This window comes from Trichechus manatus, unplaced genomic scaffold (assembly GCF_000243295.1).
Source record: "Trichechus manatus latirostris isolate Lorelei unplaced genomic scaffold, TriManLat1.0 scaffold00126, whole genome shotgun sequence".
Classification (NCBI taxonomy): Eukaryota; Metazoa; Chordata; class Mammalia; order Sirenia; family Trichechidae; genus Trichechus; species Trichechus manatus.
The window spans coordinates 5,248,972-5,269,535 of NW_004444062.1; the positions used below are offsets into that span (position 1 = coordinate 5,248,972).

General features: G+C 40.5%; 1 protein-coding gene across 2 annotated transcripts in view; it reads right to left on the bottom strand.

Annotated features, from left to right (window-relative positions):
- Positions 1-13,024: 13,024 nt before the first annotated feature.
- KLB (klotho beta) overlaps positions 13,025-20,564 on the bottom strand; it is a 39,165-nt gene continuing 31,625 nt past the window's right edge. Inside the window, exons 4-5 of one of the 2 annotated variants that reach the window (XM_004384669.2) lie at positions 16,570-17,713; positions 13,025-13,747 (exon numbers count right to left, since the gene is read on the bottom strand). In XM_004384669.2, the coding sequence (XP_004384726.1) occupies positions 13,359-13,747; positions 16,570-17,713 (1,533 nt within the window). In that variant the 3' untranslated portion in view covers positions 13,025-13,358. The remainder of the gene's footprint in view (positions 13,748-16,569; positions 17,714-20,564) is intronic. The other variant, XM_004384670.2, reaches the window with a different exon arrangement.

The following is a 20,564-nucleotide window of genomic DNA, read 5'->3' on the forward strand; positions in this document are numbered from 1 at the left end:
ACTTACATACTAAGTACACAATAGTAGAAGGAGCATCACCTGATGAAGGTTATCTTCTGGTAAAACTTCATGGGAGAATTAACATGAATCTGATTTTTTGAAGCGAGGATATTTCAGTCACGGGGACTGATGACAAATATGTGGCTGTTCATTGGGTGTAGAACATTGGTGACATCCAGCAGATGTGTGAATTTGCTACACCATGAATTTGAATATTTGGTGAGGCAGGTATGCCCTTTACTTGTGTGTGTACCAGTAACTGAAAAACATCTATGAAGTAGAACAGTGATGCAGTTAATTTGTGTTAATGACAAATGTGGTTGCTGTCATCCAAGGTCCTTTCAATTCTGTTGTCTCCCCAGCCTCAGCCAATTTACTTCATACCCTACACCTTGTTTCTAAAAACCTTCCTTAACTCCACATGTTATGCTTTAAATACCATATGATGCTAACCTGCCTTGTCTTAATTTCTGTTTCCCACTTAAAATGCTTATCACAGCTTCTCTATTTGTTAAACAATCTCTTCTCCAGCACTGGTACATCGACTTTAGCTTGGGTAGCACTGGTTTAATAGACTGTCTCTAACTCAGTATACCAAACCAAACCATTTGAGTTGATTATAATAGTGACCTTTTAGGACAGAGTAGAATGCCTCATAGTGTTCCAAAGACTAATTCCTAGGGAAGCAGACTGCCACATCTTTCTCCCACAGAGAAGCTGGTGGGTTTGAACCTCTTATCTTTCTGTTGGTGGCCAAGTGCTTAACTACTGTGCCACCAGGGTTCCTGTCCTTTTACCCATAGCATTTGTAATTTAATACTGTTTTTTAATTGTGCTTTAGGTGAAGGTTTACAGCTCAGATTACTTTCTCATACAAAAATTTATACATGTGACCCTAGTTACTCCCCTCATAAACCGACAGCACATTCCTTTCCACCCTGGATTTCCCTTATCCCAACCAGCCCCTGTCCCTTTCTGCCTTCTCATCTTGCCTCTGGACAAGAGCTGCCCATTTAGTCTCGTGTATCTACTTGAACTAAGAAGGCTATTCTTCACAAATATCATTTTATGTCTTATAGTCCAATATATTTCTCTGAAGAGTTGTCTTTGGGAATGGTTTTAGTTCTGCATTAACAGAGTCCAGGGACCATGTTTTCTGGGGTTCCTCCAGCCTCAGACCATTAAGTCTGGTCTTTTTACTAGAATTTGAGTTCTGCACCCTCCTTTTCTCCTCCTTCAGGGACTGTCCATTGTGTTCCTTGTCAGGGTGGTCATTGGTGGTAGCCAGGCACCATCTAGTTCTTTTGGTCTCAGGCTGATGCAGTCTCTGGTTTATGTGGCCCTTTCTGTCTCTTGGGCTAATATTTTCCTTGTGTCTTTGGTGTTCTTCATTCTCTTTTGCTCTAGGTGGGTTGGGACAAATTGATGCATCTTAGATGGCTGCTCACCAGCTTTTAAGACCCCAGACACCACTCACCAAAGTGGGATGCAGAACATTTTATTAAACTGTTAATGCCAGTTGACCTAGATGTCCCCTGAAACCATGGTCCCCAGACCCCTTCACATGCTACACTGTCCCTTGAAGTGTTTGGTTGTGTTCAGGAAACTTCTTAGCTTTTGGTTTAGTCCGGTGGTCTGACTTGCCCTGTATTGTGTGTTGTCCTTCCCTTCACCTTAGATAATTCTTGTCTACTATCTAGTTAGTGAATTCCCCTCTCCCTCTCTCCCCACCCACATAACCATCAAAGAATGTTTTTTTTCTGTGTTTAAACCTTTTCTTGAGTTCTTATGATGGTGGTCTCATACAATATTGGTCTTTTTGCGATTGACTAATTTCAGTATAATGTCTTTGAGATTCCTCCATGTTATATTTCATGGATTCACCGTTCCTTATCGTTGTGTAGTATTGTGTGAGTATTACCATAATTTGTTATCCATTCGTCCGTTGATGGGCATATAGATTGTTTCTTTTTGCTATTGTGAAAAATGCTGCAGTGAACATGGGTGTGCATGTATCTGTTCGTGTGATGGCTCTTCTCTAGGATATATCCCAAGGAGTGGGATTGCTGGGTCCTGTGGTACTTCTATTTCTAGCTTTTTTTAAGGAAGCGCCAAATCAATTTCCAAAGTGGTTATACCATTTTACATTCCCACCAGCAGAGTATAAGTGTTCCAGTCTCTCCACAACCTTTCCAACATTTATTATTTTGTATTTTTTGGCTTAGAGCTAGCCTTGTTGGGGTGAGATGGTATCTCATTGTAGTACTGATTTGCGTTTCTCTAATGCCTAATGATTGTGAGCATTTCCTCATGTATCTGTTAGCCACCTGAATGTCGTCTTTGGTGAAGTGCCTGTTCGTATCCTTTGCCCACTTTTTAATAAGGTTATTTGTCTTTTTCTGGTTGAAGTTTTGCAATATCTGGTAGATTTTAGAGATTAGACCCTGGTCGGATATGTTGTAGCCAAAAATTTTTTCACAGTCTGTAGGTTGTCTTTTTACTCTTTGGTGAAGCCTTTTGATGAGCATAAGTGTTTGACTTTTAGGAGCTCCCAGTTATCTAGTTTCTCTGCTGGTGTTTGTGCATTGTTAGTTATGTTTTATATTCTGTTTATGCCATGTATTAGGGCTCCTAGTGTTGTCCCTATTTTTTCCTCCCTGATGTTTATAGTTTTACATGTTTATATTTAGGTCTTTGATCCACTTTGAGTTTGTTTTTATGCATGGTATGAGGTATGTCTTTCATCTCTTTGCAGGTAGATATCTAGTTATGCCAGCATCATTTGTTAAAGAGACTGTCTTTTCTTCATTTAATGGACTTTGGGCCTTTGTCAAATATCAGCTGCTCATAGGTGGTTGAATCTATGTGTGGATTCTCAACTCTGTTCCATTGGTCTATGTTGTACCAGTACCAGGCTGTTTTGACTACCATGGCGGTACAATAGGTTCTAAAATCAGGTAGTGTGAGGCCTCCCACTTTGTTCTTGAGTAATGCTTTACTTATCCGAGGCCTCTTCCCTTCCCATATGAAGTTGGTGATTTGTTTCTCTATCTCATTAAAAAATGTCGTTGGACTCCATAGACACATCCAAACTCCATGAGGGACTGAATTGCTGGGTGGAGGGCTGTGGGGACCATGGTCTGGGAGAACATCTAGCCTAATTGGCATAACATAGTTTATAAAGACAATGTTCTACATTCTACCTTGGTGAGTAGCATCTGGGGTCTTAAAAGCCTGGGAGCAGCCATCTAAGATACTCCACTGGTCTCACCGCTTTGGGAGCAAGGGAGAATGAAGAGAACAGGATACAAGGAAAACATTAGTCCAAAGGACTAATGGACCACAGCTACCAAGGCCTGCACCAGACTGAGTCCAGTACAGCTAGATGGTGTCCAGCTACCACCACTGACTGCTCTGACCAGGATCACAACAGAGGGCTCTGGACAGAGCTGGAGAAGGATATAGAACAAAATTCTAACACACAAAAAGAGACCAGATTTACTGGCATGACAGAGACTGGAGAAACCCTGAGAGTATGGCCCACAGACACCCTTTTAGCTCAGTGGTGAAGTCACTCCTGAGGTTCACCGTTCAGCCGGGGATTAGCCCCATAAAACAAAACGGGACTAATGAGGCACAGCAGTCCAGGGACAAGGACTAGAAGGCAGGAGAGAACAGGAAAGCTGGTGATAGGGAACCCAAGGTTGAGTAAGGACATCGTTGACATGTCGTGGGGTTAACCATTGTCATAGGGCAACGTGTACTAACTGTTTAATGAAAAACTATTCTGTAAACCTTCATCTAAAGTACAACAACAACAAAAAGAATTATGTGAGATCAAATTGACAACAGCAACTAAAAAGGTTTGATGGGAAGCCTAGGGGACAGTGAGTTGAAGACAATGGTGATGGGATAATTTGGAAAAGGATAGTGAGAATAGCAGCACAATTAGAAGAACGTAATCGATCTCACTGAATTGTACATGTAGAAAGTTTTGAAATGGTGTATCTTTGGCTATGTATATTTCCACCAAAAAAAAAAAAGTCATCCAAGGTCGAGAAGGGAGAGTGTTGACATGTCGTGGAGTTGTTAACCAATGTCATAAAACAATATGTGTACGGACTGTTTAATGGGAAACAATTCTGTAAACCTTCACCTAAAGTACAATTAAAAAAAAAAAGTGGTTGGAATTTGAATTGAGATTGCATTGTATATCGAGATTGCTTTGGGTAGAATAGACATTTTCACAATGTTGAGTCTTCCTATGCATGAGCAAGGTATGTTTTTCCACTTATGTAGGTTTCTTGGTTTCTTGCAGTAATGTAGTTTTCTTTGTATAGGTCTTTTACGTCTCTAAATTAGATTTATTCCTAAGTATTTTATGTTGGGGGCTATTGTAAATGGTATTGATTTGGTGATTTCCATTTGGAAGTTCTCTTTGTTGGTATAGAGGAATCCAACTGATTTTTGTATGTTTATCGTGTATCCTGATACTTTGCTGAAAGCTATTAGTTCCAGTAGTTTCCTTGTGGATTCTTTTGGGTTTTAAGATCATATTATCTGCAAATAGGGAAACTTTTACTTCTTCCTTACCAATTTGGATGCCCTTTATTTCTTTTCCTAGCCTAATTGCTCTGGCTAGGACCTCGAGCACAATGTTGAATAAGAGAAGTGATAAAGGGCATTCTTGTCTGGCTCCCATTCTCAAGGGGAATGCTTTCAGACTATCTCCATTCAGGATGATGTTGCCTGTTGATTTTGTATAAATGCCTTTTATTATGTTGAGGAATTTCCCTTCTAATTTTGGGGAGAGTTTTTATCATGAATGGGTGTTGGACTTTGTCAAATGCCTTTTCTGCATCAATTGATAAGATCCTGTGGTTCTTTTGTTTTATTTATGTGATGGATTACATTGATTGTTTTTCTAATGTGAACCATCCCTGTAGACCTGGTATGAATCCCACTTGGTCATGGTCAATTATTTTTATGATATGTTGCTGAATTCTATTGGCTAGAATTTTGTTGAGGATTTTTGCATCTATGTTCATGAGGGATATTGGTCTGTAATTTTCTTTTTTTTTTGTAGTGTCTTTACCTTACTTTGGTATCAGGGTTATCCTGGCTTCATAGAATGGGTTTGGGAGTATTCCATCCTTTTCTATGCTCTGAAATACCTTTAGTAGTAGTGGTGTTAAAACTATTCTCCAGCGGCGAAGACTGTCCTGCTCCCAACTATTAGAGATTTACTGCCAAAAATCACTCTTCCTTCTCTTGAATATAGAGACTTGCCAAGGATTGAATGAAGTTCTCTGAAAGTTTGGTAGAATTCTCTAGTGAAGCCAAGTAGAACAGGGCTTTTTTGTTGTTGTCGTTGGGAGTTTTTAATTACCTTTTTAATCTCCTCTTTTGTTATAGGTTTATTTAGTTGTTCTACCTCTGTTTGTGTTAGTTTAGGTAGATAATGTGTTTCTAGAAATTTGTCTATTTCCTCTAGGTTTTCAAATTTGTTAAAGAGTACAATTTTTCATAGTATTCTGTTATGATTCTTTTAATTTCAGTTGGATCTGTTGTGGTATCACCCATCTCATTTCATATTCGGGTTATTTGCTTCCTCTCCTGTTTTTGTTTTGTCAGTTTGGCTGATGGTTTATCAATTTTGTTGATCTTTTCAAAGAACTAGCTTTTGGTCTTGGTAGCTCTCAGTGTTTTTCTATTCTGTATTTCATTTAATTCTGCTCTAATTTTTATTATTTCCTTTCTTCTGGCACCCGAGGGCTTCTTTTGCTGCTCTCTTTCTGTTTGTTCGAGTTGTAGGGCTAATGTTTTGATTTTGGCCTTTTCTTCTTTTTGGATGTGTGCATTTATTGCTGTAAACTGACCTGTGAGTGCTGCTTTTTGCTGTGTCCCAAAGGTTCTGGTAGGATGTGTTTTCATTCTCATATGATTCTGTGAATTTCTTTATTCTGTCCTTAATTTCTTCTATAACCCAGAAGTTTTTGAGCAAGGTATTTTTCAGTTTCCATGTATTTGATTTTTTCCCTTGCCTTTCCTGTTATTGACTTCTACTTTTATGTCTTTATGGTCAGAAAAGATGCTTTGCAATATTTTGATGGTTTGGTTCTGTTAAGGCTTGCTTTGTGGCTCAGTATGGGTCTATTCTGGAGAATGTTCATGTGTGTTGGAAAAGAAAGTATGGTTGGCTGCTGTTGGGTGGAGTGTTCTGTATATGTCTATGAGATCAAGTTGGTTGATTGTGGCATTTAGATCTTCCATGTCTTTATTGAGCTTCTTTCTGGATGTTCTGTTCTTCACTGAAAGTGGTGTGTCGAAGTCTCCTCCTATTACTGTGGAGCTATTTCTTGTTTCAATGCTGTGATAGTTTGTTTTCTGTATTTTGGAGCCCTGTAAATATTTATTATGGTTATGTCCTTCCTCCTGGTGTATTGACCCTTTAATCATTGTATAGTGTCCTTGTCCTTTATGGTGTATTTTGCTTTAAAGTCTATTTTGTCAGAAATTAATATCGCTACTCCTGCTCTTTTTAGAGTGTTGTTTGCTTGATATATTTTTTTCCATCCTTTGCATTTTAGTTTGTGTCTTTAAGTCTAAGATGTGTCTCTTGTAGGCAGCATATAGACGGATTGTGTTTTTTTATCCATTGTGCCATTCTCTGTCTCTTTATTGGTGCATTTAGTCCATTTACATCCAGTGTAATTATTGATAGGTATGCGTTTAGTGCTGTCATTTTGATGTCTTTTTTGTGTGTGTGTTGTTAACAGTTTCTTTGTTCCACTTAATTTTCTGTGCTGAGTCATTTTTCTTTATGTATTTTCTTTTCATCTTTTTCCTTGTTGATTTTGTATTTGGTTTTCTTGTTTTTTATTTTGATGTGTAGGATTGTTAGTTTCCTTTTTGATTACCTTACTATTCACCCCTAATTTTCTAAGTTGAAACCAGTCTTTTATTTCTTTATATCGCCTTGACCTCCTGTCCATATGAAAGATCTATGACTACATTTTTTAGTCCCTCTTTTTTTGTTTTAATGTTGTCATCTTTTACATCTTGACATCTCTATTTACTTATTTTCAGTGTTTTAGATTTGATTTATTTTTGTGACTTCTGTATCTGGGTTGATACCTGGTTGCTGTGTCCTGTGTTCTAGTCTTGCGTTGTTATGTGATGTTACTGATTTTCTAACGAGAGGACTCCCTTTAGTATTTCTTGTAATTTTGGTTTGGTTTTTACAAATTCCCTAAAATTCTGTTTGTCTGGAAATGCCCTAATTTTGTCATCATATGAGATACAGTTTTGCTGAATATGAATATATAATTCTTGGCTGGCAATTTTTTTCCTTCAAGGCTTCATATATGTCATCCGATTGCCTTCTTGCTTGTATGGTTTCTGCTGAGTAGTCAGAGCTTAGTCTTATTGATTCTCCTTTGTAGGTGACTTTTCGTTTATCTCTAGCTGCTCTTAAAATTCTTTATCTTTGTTTTTGGCAAGTTTGATTATAATGTCTTAGTGACTTTCTTTTGGAATCTATCTTCTGTGGGGTTCGATGAGCTTCTTGGATAGATATCTTCTCATCTTTCATGGTATCGGAAGTTTTCTGTCAACAAGTCTTTAACAGTTTTCTCTATATTTTCTGTTACCCCCTCCCTGTTCTGGTACTCCAGTCACTCGTAGGTTATTTCTCTTGATGGAGTCCCACATAATTCTTAGAGTTTCTTTATTTTTTAAAATTCATTTATCTGATTTTTCCTCACATAAGTTGGTATCAAGTGCTTTATCTTCAGTCTCGCTAATTCTGACTTCCATTGCCTCAATTCTGCTCCTATGACTTTCTATTGAGCTGTCTAAATCTGAAATTTTATTGTTAATCTTTTGGATTTCTGTTTGCTGTCTCTCTATGGATTCTTGCAGCCTGTTAAATTTGTCATTATGCTCTTGAATAACTTTCTTAAGTTCCTCTATTGCTTTGTCTGTGTGTTCCTTGGCTTGCTCTGCATTTTGTATGATCTCCTTCCTGATTTCTTGAAAAGTTCTGTATATTAATGTTTGAATTCTCCTCATAATTCCAAGAAGTTCTCTTCCTCCGTAAGGTTTTTTCTTTGTTTTGGTAGCTTGCTGAAGCCCTCGTGGTCTGCCTTTTTATGTGATTTTGTTTTGACTATTGTCTCCGAGCCATCTGTAAGTTATTTATTTTATGTTTGCTTACTGTGTCCTAGTTTCTTGTTTTGTTTTGATACGCCCAAATAGGCTGCTCGTGTGAGCTACTTTAATTATTAGCATCTTTGAAGCTCTCATGTCCTGTCTCCAGGTGGCTAGAGCTGTTACTAGGTATTTGAGCCCAAGAGTCCGTTTACTTTTCTTGTGTGAATTCAGCTCAGGTGTCCAGGCCGTCGGTCACCGAATGTATAGCACAGGCTCTCACCTACATTTCCTAGACGGGCAGGGGTGATTGGAGTAGGCGCAGGTATCTGGCTGCAGTAGGGCGTCACATGCTGATCAAGGCAGGGGGCTGACTGCTGCCCATGAGTGTCTGGGTGGAAGGCATGTCCCTGTTCCCTGGAGCACATAAGTAGATGGGTTTTGCAGCTGGACTATGGGCACCCAATGCTGTTGGCTGTAAGGACTGGGATTCTCCACTTGTTCTCCACCCTTGTCATTGGTGGCTTGGTGGAGTGTGTGGAGTCACCAGTCCTCAGGCCCCTGATATGGGTAGGTGAAGACCCTGCTTAATGGGCAGGGAGGTGTCAAATGTCACGAATCTGCCATTCCCCCTTTACAGCAGATACAGATGAAAATAGGCTTCAGGTATATACCCTGGTATAGTGTGCTAATGAGGACCTACGCTGTTGAAATGGACCCACACAGGTCTACACAGGGGTAAAAGGCATACAAAGTCCATGGACCCTTTATGCCTGTGCCTAGGCAAAGGGACTTGCCTGCCCTGAGTTCCTGGCTTAGGGGAGCTGGCAGATTATTTTTTTCCTGTTTGTTAATTTGTTCCCTCTACAAAGCTGGGAGGATGGCTCAGGGTTTGCTATGGGTCCTACTTCCCGCCCAGGGAGCACAGCAGCCTCTGAAGCCTGACTGGGATCTGTACCCAGAGCAGAGTGGGGAGGGAGCAGGTAGTTGGGAGAGAGGTATTTCCCAAGAGGAGGGGTTCTTTTTTTTTTTTTTCTTCAGATTCACAGGGTAGGCCAGCCTGTACTTATCTTTCACCGGTGGAGCGCCATTTCTTGCTAGTTCTGGAGATTTGAGCTGACCCTGCGCCACTTGGTCTCTCCCTATGTGGAAAACGCGTCCTGAGTCCCACCGCTTGCCCCACTGCGTGTGCCAGCCGATCCAGCCTACAGGGTGCCAGTTCCTGCAGGGTCAGGCCTGGCAACTCCTTGCTGCTTCTGAATGGTCTCTCCCTCCCCCTGCCGCTCAGTCCAATTCCTCAACTTTGGCTTTGATGTTCAGGGCTCCTAGATTGTCATATATAATTGATTTACTTGTTTTTTTTGGGTGTTTGTTGTAAGAGGGACCACAGAAAACATCTGACTCCTCTGCCATCTTTGCCCTGCCTCCTGTAATTTAATATTCTTTACAGTTTACTTGAGTTCCTGGGTGGCACAAAAGGTTGGCACTTCACCTTCACCCAGAGATGTCTCGGAAGACAGGTCTGGCAATCTACTTTCAAGAGGTCACAGCCTTGAAAACCCTGTGGAGCAGTTCTGCTCTGCACGGATGGGCTCACAATGAGTAGGAATCTATTCAACAGCAACTAACATGGTTTACTCACCGTGTATTGATTGGATACTTCCTCTCGCAGGAATGTAACTATGAGGATGGGGTTCTTTGTTTTGTGCACTGGTGTGTTCCCAATACCTGGCACATAGGTATTTGCCAAATGAATGATTCCCAGATTGCCAGGGATTTTGGAAGTTACAAGATTTCTAGAGTTGAGGGAGGAATTCCCCAAGTGGCAATATAGAGAAGGTGTAATATTGGGGTTGTTGGTATATGGGTGGTAGTAACAGCTGTGATGGGAATAAATGAGGTTTCTCCCAAGAGTGAAGTGGCCTGGTATGCTGGGTTTGGGTTTGGCCTTCTACAGGATAACTTTTGGAGGCTGGTCGCAGCAAAGTGATTTTCATGTTGTAACTTTGGAATAGTAAATGAAGGTCTAGTTCCAGTTCCCTCCCTCCCCCCCGGAAGACTCCTATGTCTACTATGGATAAGCACTCATGCGTTATTTTCCCAACTTTGAGAAAACATACTCAGGAGTAGTTTACCCAGTTGTCACAGTTTAGGGGAGGGGAGGAGGAAGTTGTTGGGGCAAAGTACCAATGCAAGCCCATTCACATTTCAGAGTTCTTAAAATTGACCAGATTGCTAGTTAAATATAATCAGTGTAAACCAGTTTATTTGGAATAAATTGTATTGAAAATTAAACACTAGTCACAATGTACTGGCCTCATTTTCCAGAGGCTCTTTAAACACCGAAGTTACGTTTTGACCATTTCCACATACATCAAAGGCTTGTTAGTGAAAGACGTTTTATATTGAATACACAAAATGTATATCAAGACTTTAAGATACAAGTTTTTTTTCCAATAAATCCCCCATAGAAAAGCTGAAATCTAAAGATGTTTGCTACCTGTCAAGAGTTATCAACAGTTTCTAATTGACCTTTTATAATTTTTAAGTGAATAAACAAATATTTTGATAAGTATAATTGAGCATGAGCCAGATTAAATACCTAAGAAATCTTGCACGATGTCTTAAAAACTAGTAAAATAATCTGTAAGTGGCAAAAGTGTAAGCATTGGGTTAGGAATTTTCCTATTTTGAGGAGCTATGTCAAGGTGACAAGTTCAAAAAAAGGTCATATGCTTTAAGCTTAAACAGTATAAAAATGGTGAAAGTTAATGGATTTGTAAACCATGAACACAAGATACTTTAATTAAAGAGCACAAAATACTTAAAAGCAGTATTTAGAGAGAAAGAAAAACAAAGGTTAATTTCAAATATTTGTTTTCCCTGTGGCTGACTGCATTTCTTTTTCAAAACCTTGGATGTTAAAAGAGGCCAGTAAGTTGGTAATGAGTTGCTCAACTGACAGCTTTCCTGTCGAAAACTCACTGGAGCTTCGGGGGCAGGTTGAATCCACATTGCACAAAGGGGATAAAGACCCAGCCAAGTGATTCTTTTAAATAACTTCTCTTTCCACACAGTTAATACGATAAATGAAGCCTTGATGGCACAATGGTTAAAGCACTTGGCTGCTAACTGAAAGGTCAGCAGTTAGAGCCCACAAGCCACTGTATGGGAGAAAGATGTGGCAATCAGCTTCGTTAAAGATTTACAGCCTTGAAAACCCTGTGGAGCAGTTCTACTCTGTCCTATAGGATCGCTATCAGTCGACAGCAACGGGTTTAACATAATAAAATAGAATTAACCATTCCTTACTGTATTTATGCATAACCTCAGGCTGACAGTGTTCTCAAAGAGAAATTCCTAGCAAAACCCATTGCCATGGAGTCCATTCCAACTCAGTGACCCTATAGGACAGAGTAGAAAGTATACCTAAAAACTGCTAGGATTGGGGGAGTGTGTGCCAGGGGGACAGGGAGAAGAATCAGAAAAAAAACAGAAGCAATATTTTATTATTTGAAATTTGGCCAGCCAAATGCAAATCGATTTCCCATCACTTTGCTTTTGCTTGACTTGACCAATTATTTTGATTCTTGAATGGTATCTTTGAAACTTACTGCTGTTCATTAGCAACTAGAATCTCAGTTCTGTACTAACATTGGCTTCTAAGATAAGTAGACCTGGAATACAATAACTGTCTTAATTTAGGGTAGTATTCTACGAAAGCTTTTTAAACAAAAGAGCTTTCCTTTAATTCTTAAGAAAGTCTAAATTCCTGGAGGGGATGGACAGTAAGCTACTGTGTATAATGGATGGTTATTTAAATGTTGACTTATCTAGAGAAAAACTTAGTGCACATTTAAGGTTTTTCCCTCCAGAGTTTAGAATATAATGTGAACAAGTCTTACGCACAGAGTTCAAGAAAGTCACTGTCCATTCAAATTCAGATTTTAAAATTTATTTAATCCCAGCCTCTAAAGGTGCTATGTAAAATAAAACAGTTTTAACTCATTCAGTCTATCAACATTCTGAACTGCATGCAGAGCTACAGTTGCTAGGTCCAGATATGGCTGCATTCTGCACCTTGAGAGGTCTCTGTGCATACAATGTCAGTGAAGCTTCTTAGGGCGGAAAGCAAATCTTATTGAATAATCTGGCCTTTGTCTGACTACTATTGATAACTACTAAAATTTTACATCTTTTTAGAATGTTAGCTTTCCTAAATATATCTTGTTTGTCACCTCATGCCAATCAAGTGAGTAGGAATAATGGCAATTTGTCTAAAGGGGCAGTTTCACAGACAGTTGGGTCTAGCTCTCCTTAATCTTAGTCCTTTGATCTTTCTATAAGACAAATTGTAGAAGTTACTTGCTTTTTTTAAATCGGAGATCTAATGATAAGAGACCTCACAAAGTTAGATGCTTTATAAATGCTTTATAATTTTTTTTCCTACTGAGAAAAACTAAGGAATTGGCTGTGCTTAAGTCTATACTGTAATGGGTATAGATAAGCACTACTTACCCTACTGTATTTTTTCATTCCATTTGAGAACCACTGTGGCTAAAAGGGAAAACACTTGGTTAGAGGTGACAGAATATATCACTGACTATCCAGTTCAAAAGGAGCCCTGGTGGCACAGTGGTTAAAGCACTCAGCTGCTAACCAAAAGGTCTGTGGTTCGAACCCACCAGCCGCTCTGTGAGAGGAAGATGTGGCAGTCTGCTTCCATAAAGATTACAGCCTTGGAAACCCTTTGGGGTAGTTCTACTCTGCCCTATAGGATCGCTAAGTCAGAATTGACAGCAGCGGATTTGGTTTGATCCAGTTCAAAGAAGAGTTTTAAATCTCTGCTATGGGGTCTAACAAGAAAAGTTTCACTTTTTAAAAATAATTTCTTTTATCGTAAGTAACTTGGTATTTATAGAAGAGAGCTAGAGAAGAATGATGAAAAACAGCTCATCAGACTTCATAAAGCAATGTATCAAGTAATCCTCATGGCTTATCTAAGTGAAGCCTTCATCTTCAGATCCAACAGCTAAATTCACAAGTCAACACCTAAGGGAAAATTCACTTGAACCACATAGCAGAGACATCGATTGTCACCACCTTGGTTACCACCAGTTTCTCAAATTGTTCTTTCTACAACTTCTCTACGTTACCAGTGTATGGAACTGGAGTGAATTTCTTAACTGTCTATCATGCAGATCAGTTTAGCTAAGAACTCTCTTGTGGCCTGTCTTTAATGGTATGTGTTGTAAGTTCTTTGCTTTCCAAAATTTTCTTCTCTTCCGCTTATGAAAAATGGTGATTGATAAAAGTAGGGCCAGAGTGGAGAAGAAGCAACAACCAAAGAATATCAGTGGTTTCTTCTGCACAAGAAATAAGCAGATAATGCACTCTGTGTTTCTTTGCATCTGACTGCATCTAGGACTGCTGTTTTCAGAAGGGAAGCCACTGCTGCTGATCAATTTGTTGTAAAACTGTATTGAGGATTTAGCTTTGAAATCAGGTGTGAAGAATCCAAATCTGGGTTTAGATTTTTCTTCAGTCAGTTTGAATGCGTAATAGCCTTTGATTTTGACTTTATCAATCAGGTATGCTGAAAAAAATCAGAAATGAATATTATTAATCACAAATGGAGTATAAAATCTTTGAATAAAAATTTAGTTTTCACTGCAGCAAGCTGATATCGAAGGCAGTGATTCTCATTAAATGGTTGACATTTATTCTTTTATGATCTATGTAAAGATGGTGAAAATACATGTAATAATGAGCTTTAACTTTAAAACAAAATTTGAAGTAAAACTTTGATTCATAAATAATCCAAAAACACTTGGGAAAACAAATTTAAGCAGAAACATGAAGGTAAAATATACTTATTCACTTTTGTTCAAAGGGTCACAAGCAGAAAATTCTTGCTTATTTGGCCTGATTCTGAATCTCAGACATGCTGTGTGCTGCCCACCAACCACACTTCGTCTTTCTTAGTCCTTTCATTCGTTCTAGTCAACTGTTTTTCACCTTCCCTCCCTCCTCAAACTTACAGCAGCACTTCCTTTGTCATCCTAGCTTTGAGGTGATGAACTGGCTTCCTACTTCACTGAAAAATTGAGTACTCAGAGAAGTTCTTCCATCTCCCACAGTCACATCTACCACCTACTGGCATCTGCATTCATATATTCTGCCTTCTCTTCAGTTACTATGGGTGACCTGTCTGTGCTCCTAGCAAGGGCTGACTCCTCAACTCACAAACCAAGTTAACTCTCTCTTGCTTACTCAAGGATATTGCTTCAGCAATTCTCCCTGCTCCTTTCTCATATATTAATTTAGGCCCACTACTGGATCATTTCCATATAAGCATGCAATAGCTTCTATCCTTAAAAAAACCCTCCTTTGACTGCACACTACCTCTAGCTACCTTTTACAGCACTGGCTCTTGTTCAGCCTTTTTACTGGTTTCACCTCATCTCCCTCACCTCTGAATACTGAAGTGTCCCAAGGCTCAGCCGTCTTCTCTATGTTTGCTCTCTTAGTGATTTCATCCAGCCTTGTTGTTTTAAATACATTCATCTGCTCTTGACTTCCAAATTTGTATCTTCAGCCCAGATCTCTCCTCTGAACCTGAGACTCATATCCATTAGCCTACTTGATATCTCTAATTGGATGTCTAATAGATCTCTCAGACTCAACCTGTGCAACACCAAATCCTCGTCTCAACTCTCCACCCCCACAATCTATTCCTACCACAGTTTCCTCTAACCTGGTAAATGGCCACTCTGTTCTTTTAGTTGCCCTAGCCAAAACCTTGGAATCATTCTGTGCTCTTCTCTCTCATACCCCATATCCAATCCTGTTGACTCAACCTTCAAAATACATCCAAATCTTGCCACTTTTCACCATCTCCACTCTTAATACTCTGATCCAAGCCACCATTATCTCTTGCCTAGACTATTGCAAGTCTTCCCATTTCTCTTCTTGCTTCTGTACAGTATATCCACAAAAGAGTGGCCAGAGTGATTCTTTTAAAACATAAGTTAGACCATTCACCCTTCTATTTAAAACTTTCCAGTGTCTTCCTATCTCACTCAGAATACAAGCCACAGTTCTAACAATGGCTTACTAAGCCTGCACAATCTACCCCCTTCCTTTAGCTCTTTGACCTTGTCCTCTGTTACTTTACTCCTCGCTCATTCTTCTCCAGCAACTCTGACGTCCTTCCTGATCCTAAAACAGGCCTGCCATGTTCCCATGTTAGGGTTTTTGTATATGCTGTTCCTCACCTTGAACACTTTTCTCCCAGATAACTGCATGGTTTGCTGTCTCACTCCTCCAGATCACCGAAGCCTTACTTGACCACCTTATTTAGAATTGCATCCCTACTCCCATCCCCCTCTGGGTTCTCCTACCTGCTTTCCCGCTCTGTTTTTCTCCATATAGCTTTTCACCACCTGACATACTATGTAGCTTCGTTATCTATTTGTACCTATTTAATTACTATCCTCGTGAAGCCTGTATTTATCCCACAAAAATACAGGCTTCACGAGGATAGTAATCTTTGCTTTGTTCAGTGGCAATATAAAACCCAGAACAATTTTTGCCCATGTTAAGTACTCAATAAATACTGTTCAAATAAATGAATAAATTTCTGGGGTCTTCTATGCTGCTTCAACAAAGCCATCATGAACATGTAAAAACAATTAAGATTAAAAAAAAAAAAATGGTAATAGCCCAAACTGAGAAGGTTATGTGAGATAAGTGCTGTCATACACTGCTGTTTATAACATTTGACCCAATAATTCCTCACTGGGTAATCCATCCTAAGGAGATAAACAGAAATGAAGACAAAGATTTATATACAAAGATAGCTACCATAGTATTCTTTCTAGTAGCAAAAAATCAGAAACAATCTAAATATCAAACCTTAGAGGAGTGGACAAGTATATGAAATATGTCCATTTGATGGGACATTAAGCACCCATTACAATGTTTACAAGGAAGGTTTAATTACATGAAACACTATAATGTGATGTTAATAAAAAAAAAAAAAGTTGGCTACAAGACTGTATATCATAGTATGAGCTCAAATGTATCAAAAATGTCTAGTAAGCACAGGAAGTAAGTAATCCAGATATCAACAGTGCTTGTTTTGGGGAGTGAGATGTCAGACGATTTTTTTATGCTTTTAAAATACTTTTCTATACTTGTCAGATGTTCCAAAAGGAACTTGTGTTACTTTTATGCTCAAAGAAAACAATTTTGAAAATTCAATAGAAAACTGCGTTTTTAGGACAAAATCCAGTTGACAGGATTTGAGGTCCAACAAATCTTATCCTGTCACTAACAAACCTCCCCTAGTTCTTCTGTCCATTTTACCTGGGAGTCTCACACTTCACTGTATCTGAAATGGCCCCCGAGCCTTACCTTTCAAAGCCTCCTGAATGTATTTCTCTAAATAGTATATTCGAAGTTCATCATTTTCCAGAGAGTGGTCATCAATGCCATTGGCTGTGATGTAGACATCCAGGTCTCCATAGTTCTTCCGGATCCACCTCAGCACCTTTCGCTCTCCCCAGGGCATCACGGCCAGACGCGTGGGGGAGCTCAGGCAGGTGATGTCCTGCAGAAACTGGACGTCCCGGTCAGAGTCGTAGCGGCTGCCGTTCTGGCGCTCGTGCATCACGAACCTGGTGGTGAAGTGGTTCAGGGCGTAGAAGTCAGCTGCGCCCTTGACCAGCCTCCTCTCGTCCTCGGTGAAGTGAGGCAGTGTGGAGCTGGAGAGCCCTTGACTGTTCTTGGAGGCGATGTACTCCCTCATGGCCAAGGGGTAGTCCCCGGTTTTGAAGATCGGTTCTGCGAACCAGGCGATTTCGAACTGGAGGAAGCGTTCGGCCGCCTTCCGGTGAGAATCGGCAAATGGATTGGCAGGTTCCGCCCAGTCCGAGTGCAGAGACAGCGACACCGCCCCACGCTGGGAAGGCCTGTACTGACGGTCGTAGAGGTGCCAGACCAGGGCGTGGGCCATCAGCAGGTTGTGGGCTGCCCTGTAAGTGTCCTTACTAGTGCGGTTGTAGATGTCACTCAAGCGGTTAGGCTCGTTTATGGTGATCCAGAGCTGCACCAAGTCCCCCAGCTCGTGGAAGCACAGCCCTGCGTAGTCCTGGAAAGCCTTGGCTGTGGATGGGTTCAGCCAGCCCCCGCTGTGCAGCAGGGGCGTGGGGAGGCCCAGGCGAGCATGGGTTGGATAGTACAACGTGACCATCGGGGAGATGTTGAGTTTCAGCCCCTCACTGATCACGCATCGGTAGTACCTCAGAGCTTGCCGGTTAACCGTGGAGAGGTTGCCAGTGGGAAGGATTGAGGGCCAGTCCAGAGCAAACCTGTAGTGGGTAACTTTCATTCTTGCCAACATCTCAAGTTGTTTTTTGATGCTGACAAAATCTGTGCATTGAGCTGGCCGAGTTTTCAGCATCACTCCTTGCACTCTGTGCAAAAGTCTGTTGCCTGTCACATTCCACAGGTACAGGTGAGGATCGTTGAACTGGGGGGAGGACGCCACCGACTCTGGCTGTGAAAAACAAGCACATTCAGGTAAAACATATCCTGCCCAGCTAGATACACAGTCTGAGAGGAAACAGGGCCTGATCTTATTTTGCCTGTCACTGACAATAGAGAAAATAAACGATGCATACGTCCTTTGTAATGACCTGTGTGTTCCGGCTATTCTCTGAGTGATGTCAGAGAAAAGGTCCTGATTGATTATCCTGTCTCCAGCCCTTGAAATTTCCCAGGGAAACCAGAAAACATGGGGAAGGAACCACACCGACTTGGCTTGGAAGCCAAGTTGTTTCAGAAAACACAGAGAAGCTGTTTTCCAGCTCAGTTTTCCTAAACACCCAGGTTATGTAGTGAAGTCTCATATAATTCTGTTCAAATGCGTCAGGAAGTTGGCTTGATACACTCAGTTAAAAGGAGTCACGAAAGATGGATCTTCTAGCCCAAAAGACCTGTTGCTGTCGGTCAATTCTGACTCATAGAGACCCTGTAGGACAGAGTAGAACTGCCCCATAGGATTTCCAAGGAACGGTTGGTGGATTCCAACTGCCACTTTTTTGGTTAGCAGCCGAGCTCTAAACTACTGTGCCAGCAGGACTCCGGACCTTCTATATGCTGCCATAAATTGAAGACAAAGTTAAAATTCCAGTTGTAGAGAGTTTCACTGAGGTCAGCAGTTAGGCTTAGAGAAGGCTGGTTGACCCCAGGCATAGTTCCTGAAAAAGGCCAGTGGGATGGGGTAGAGAATGACCCCTTGCCATTTGCTGAATGCAACTCCCTTCTCTAACTCTTCCCATTTGAAATGTCCAAGTGATACGACATTTGCGCCCATTATACCCCTCTCCCCCCACCATGTGCCTGTGAGATCATAGCATTTGATCATTCAACTGGAGAATACTGAACACTTTCTATTTGGAAGGTACTTGGATTATGAATGGAAAGGGCAGGAAAATACCCCCAGAAACTCCCAAGGTTGACTCATGGGCCTGATGGCATCTCATTCCTTGCCCCTCCACAAAGGAGAGAGCCCTGGCCTGGCCAGAGAGCCCAAAGGTCTGGATTCCTGTTCTAATTCTGCCCCTCTGAATCTCAGGTTTGGCACCTCTATAGTGATGAAGCAGTTCCTCCCACCTCACAGGTGTGCTGTGAGGACTCAATGACTTTGGGAAACTCTCTGTAACTACAACCAAAAACCCATTGCTGTTGAGTCGATTCCGACTCATAGTGACCCTATAGGACAGAGTAGAACTGCCCCCATAGAGTTTCCAAGGAGCAGCTGGTGGATTCCAACTGTCGACCTTTCGATTAGCAGCCGTAGCTCTTAACCGCTGCGCCACCAGGGCTCCCAGTAAGTATAATGCACTCTACAAACATAAGGTAGTTGTGGCTTAGGTTTAGTTTTTCTGCTGTTGCAATAATTGCCTGCCAGGCCCTGAAGCAAAGGGCTTAAGAAAAACATTGTCCAAATTCAAGATTAATATGGGAAAATAAAAGTCTGTATTTGTTTTAAATTTTTTTTCCTCCCATGACTGAATTTAAATGCACCAGGAAAAATGATAATTAACCTTTAGTAAATATTTTGCCTCTAATTGTTTTCTCATGTGTCTTCTTTCATAGTCTAATTACAAAACCATATCACTGCCCACTTGCCATCTGTCCACCAGTTGTCTAGAACATTAAACGGAGAGAACATTGATCATGTGAGCATGAAGTTAAACCTGTATATAATTAATTAGTTGAATAAAATCCTTATAGCCTAGATGGCCAGTTTCAGTGTTTTGAAAGCTCAGAGCATCACGGTATTGAATGGGTGTTTACAAAAGGCAATCTTGCCTCTCTGTGTCTTTTAGTGCTTTAATAAACAAGGCAAAAAATCAAATGAAAATCTATCTTACTTTTAGAAACCTCCAGGAAGCATTAGTCTTAGGGTGTGATTACATAATCTGCTGAGAGATCTAGTTAAAGACGATGCACCCCATTCCCATCCTAACCCTAAGGTTTTTTAGAATGCTGAAAGTTAGCTCCTAGAGCTTGGTTTTAAATACTGTTGCCCACTGAAGGGATCCAGGGCTCCGGAGAAATATAGCTTTCTCCAAGTCTGGGGCAGGAAAAGAATGAGGTTATCCTGGGACATATTGTGTCAGAAAATAAGAAAATGCTTGAAAACTGAAAGGGAAATATATATATAAAAAAAAAAAAAATACAGAAACAACCTGAAGGGGTCCATTGGCCAAATTTGAGATAATTGGAGCATCAGAAGGAATAATGAATAATAATAAATTGTAACACATTGAATTAAAAATAATCCACAAATCCATAGTGACAGTCAAAATTTAAAAAGTAGAGGGGGAAGAAAACTTTTCTTTATAAAGAATACCAACTAATAATCTAATTATATTTTCTAAATAGGAATAATTAATTAGAAAGCCATCATTTTGCTAGCTACAAAATAATAACTGAGTCAGGCAGGGTTTGCAAATGAATGTTAAAACCATTGGGTAAAACAATACAGAATACTGGGGAAGTCAGCACAACTTGACCAAGTCTGTCATAGAAGCTTCGTAGACACATCCAAACTCCCTGAGGGACCGAATTACTGGGCTGAGGGCTGGGGACCATGGTCTCGGGGGGGACATCAAGCTCAATTGGCCTAACAGTTTATAAAGAAAACGTTCTCCATCCTACTTTGGTGAGTAGCACCTGGGGTCTTAAAAGCTTGTGAGCAGCCATCTAAGATATGTCTACTGGTCACACCCCGTGTGGAGCAAGGGAGAATGAAGTAAACCAAAGACATGGGGAAAGATCAGTCCAAAGGACTAATGGACCATGACTACCACAGCCTCCACCAGACTGAGTCCAGCACA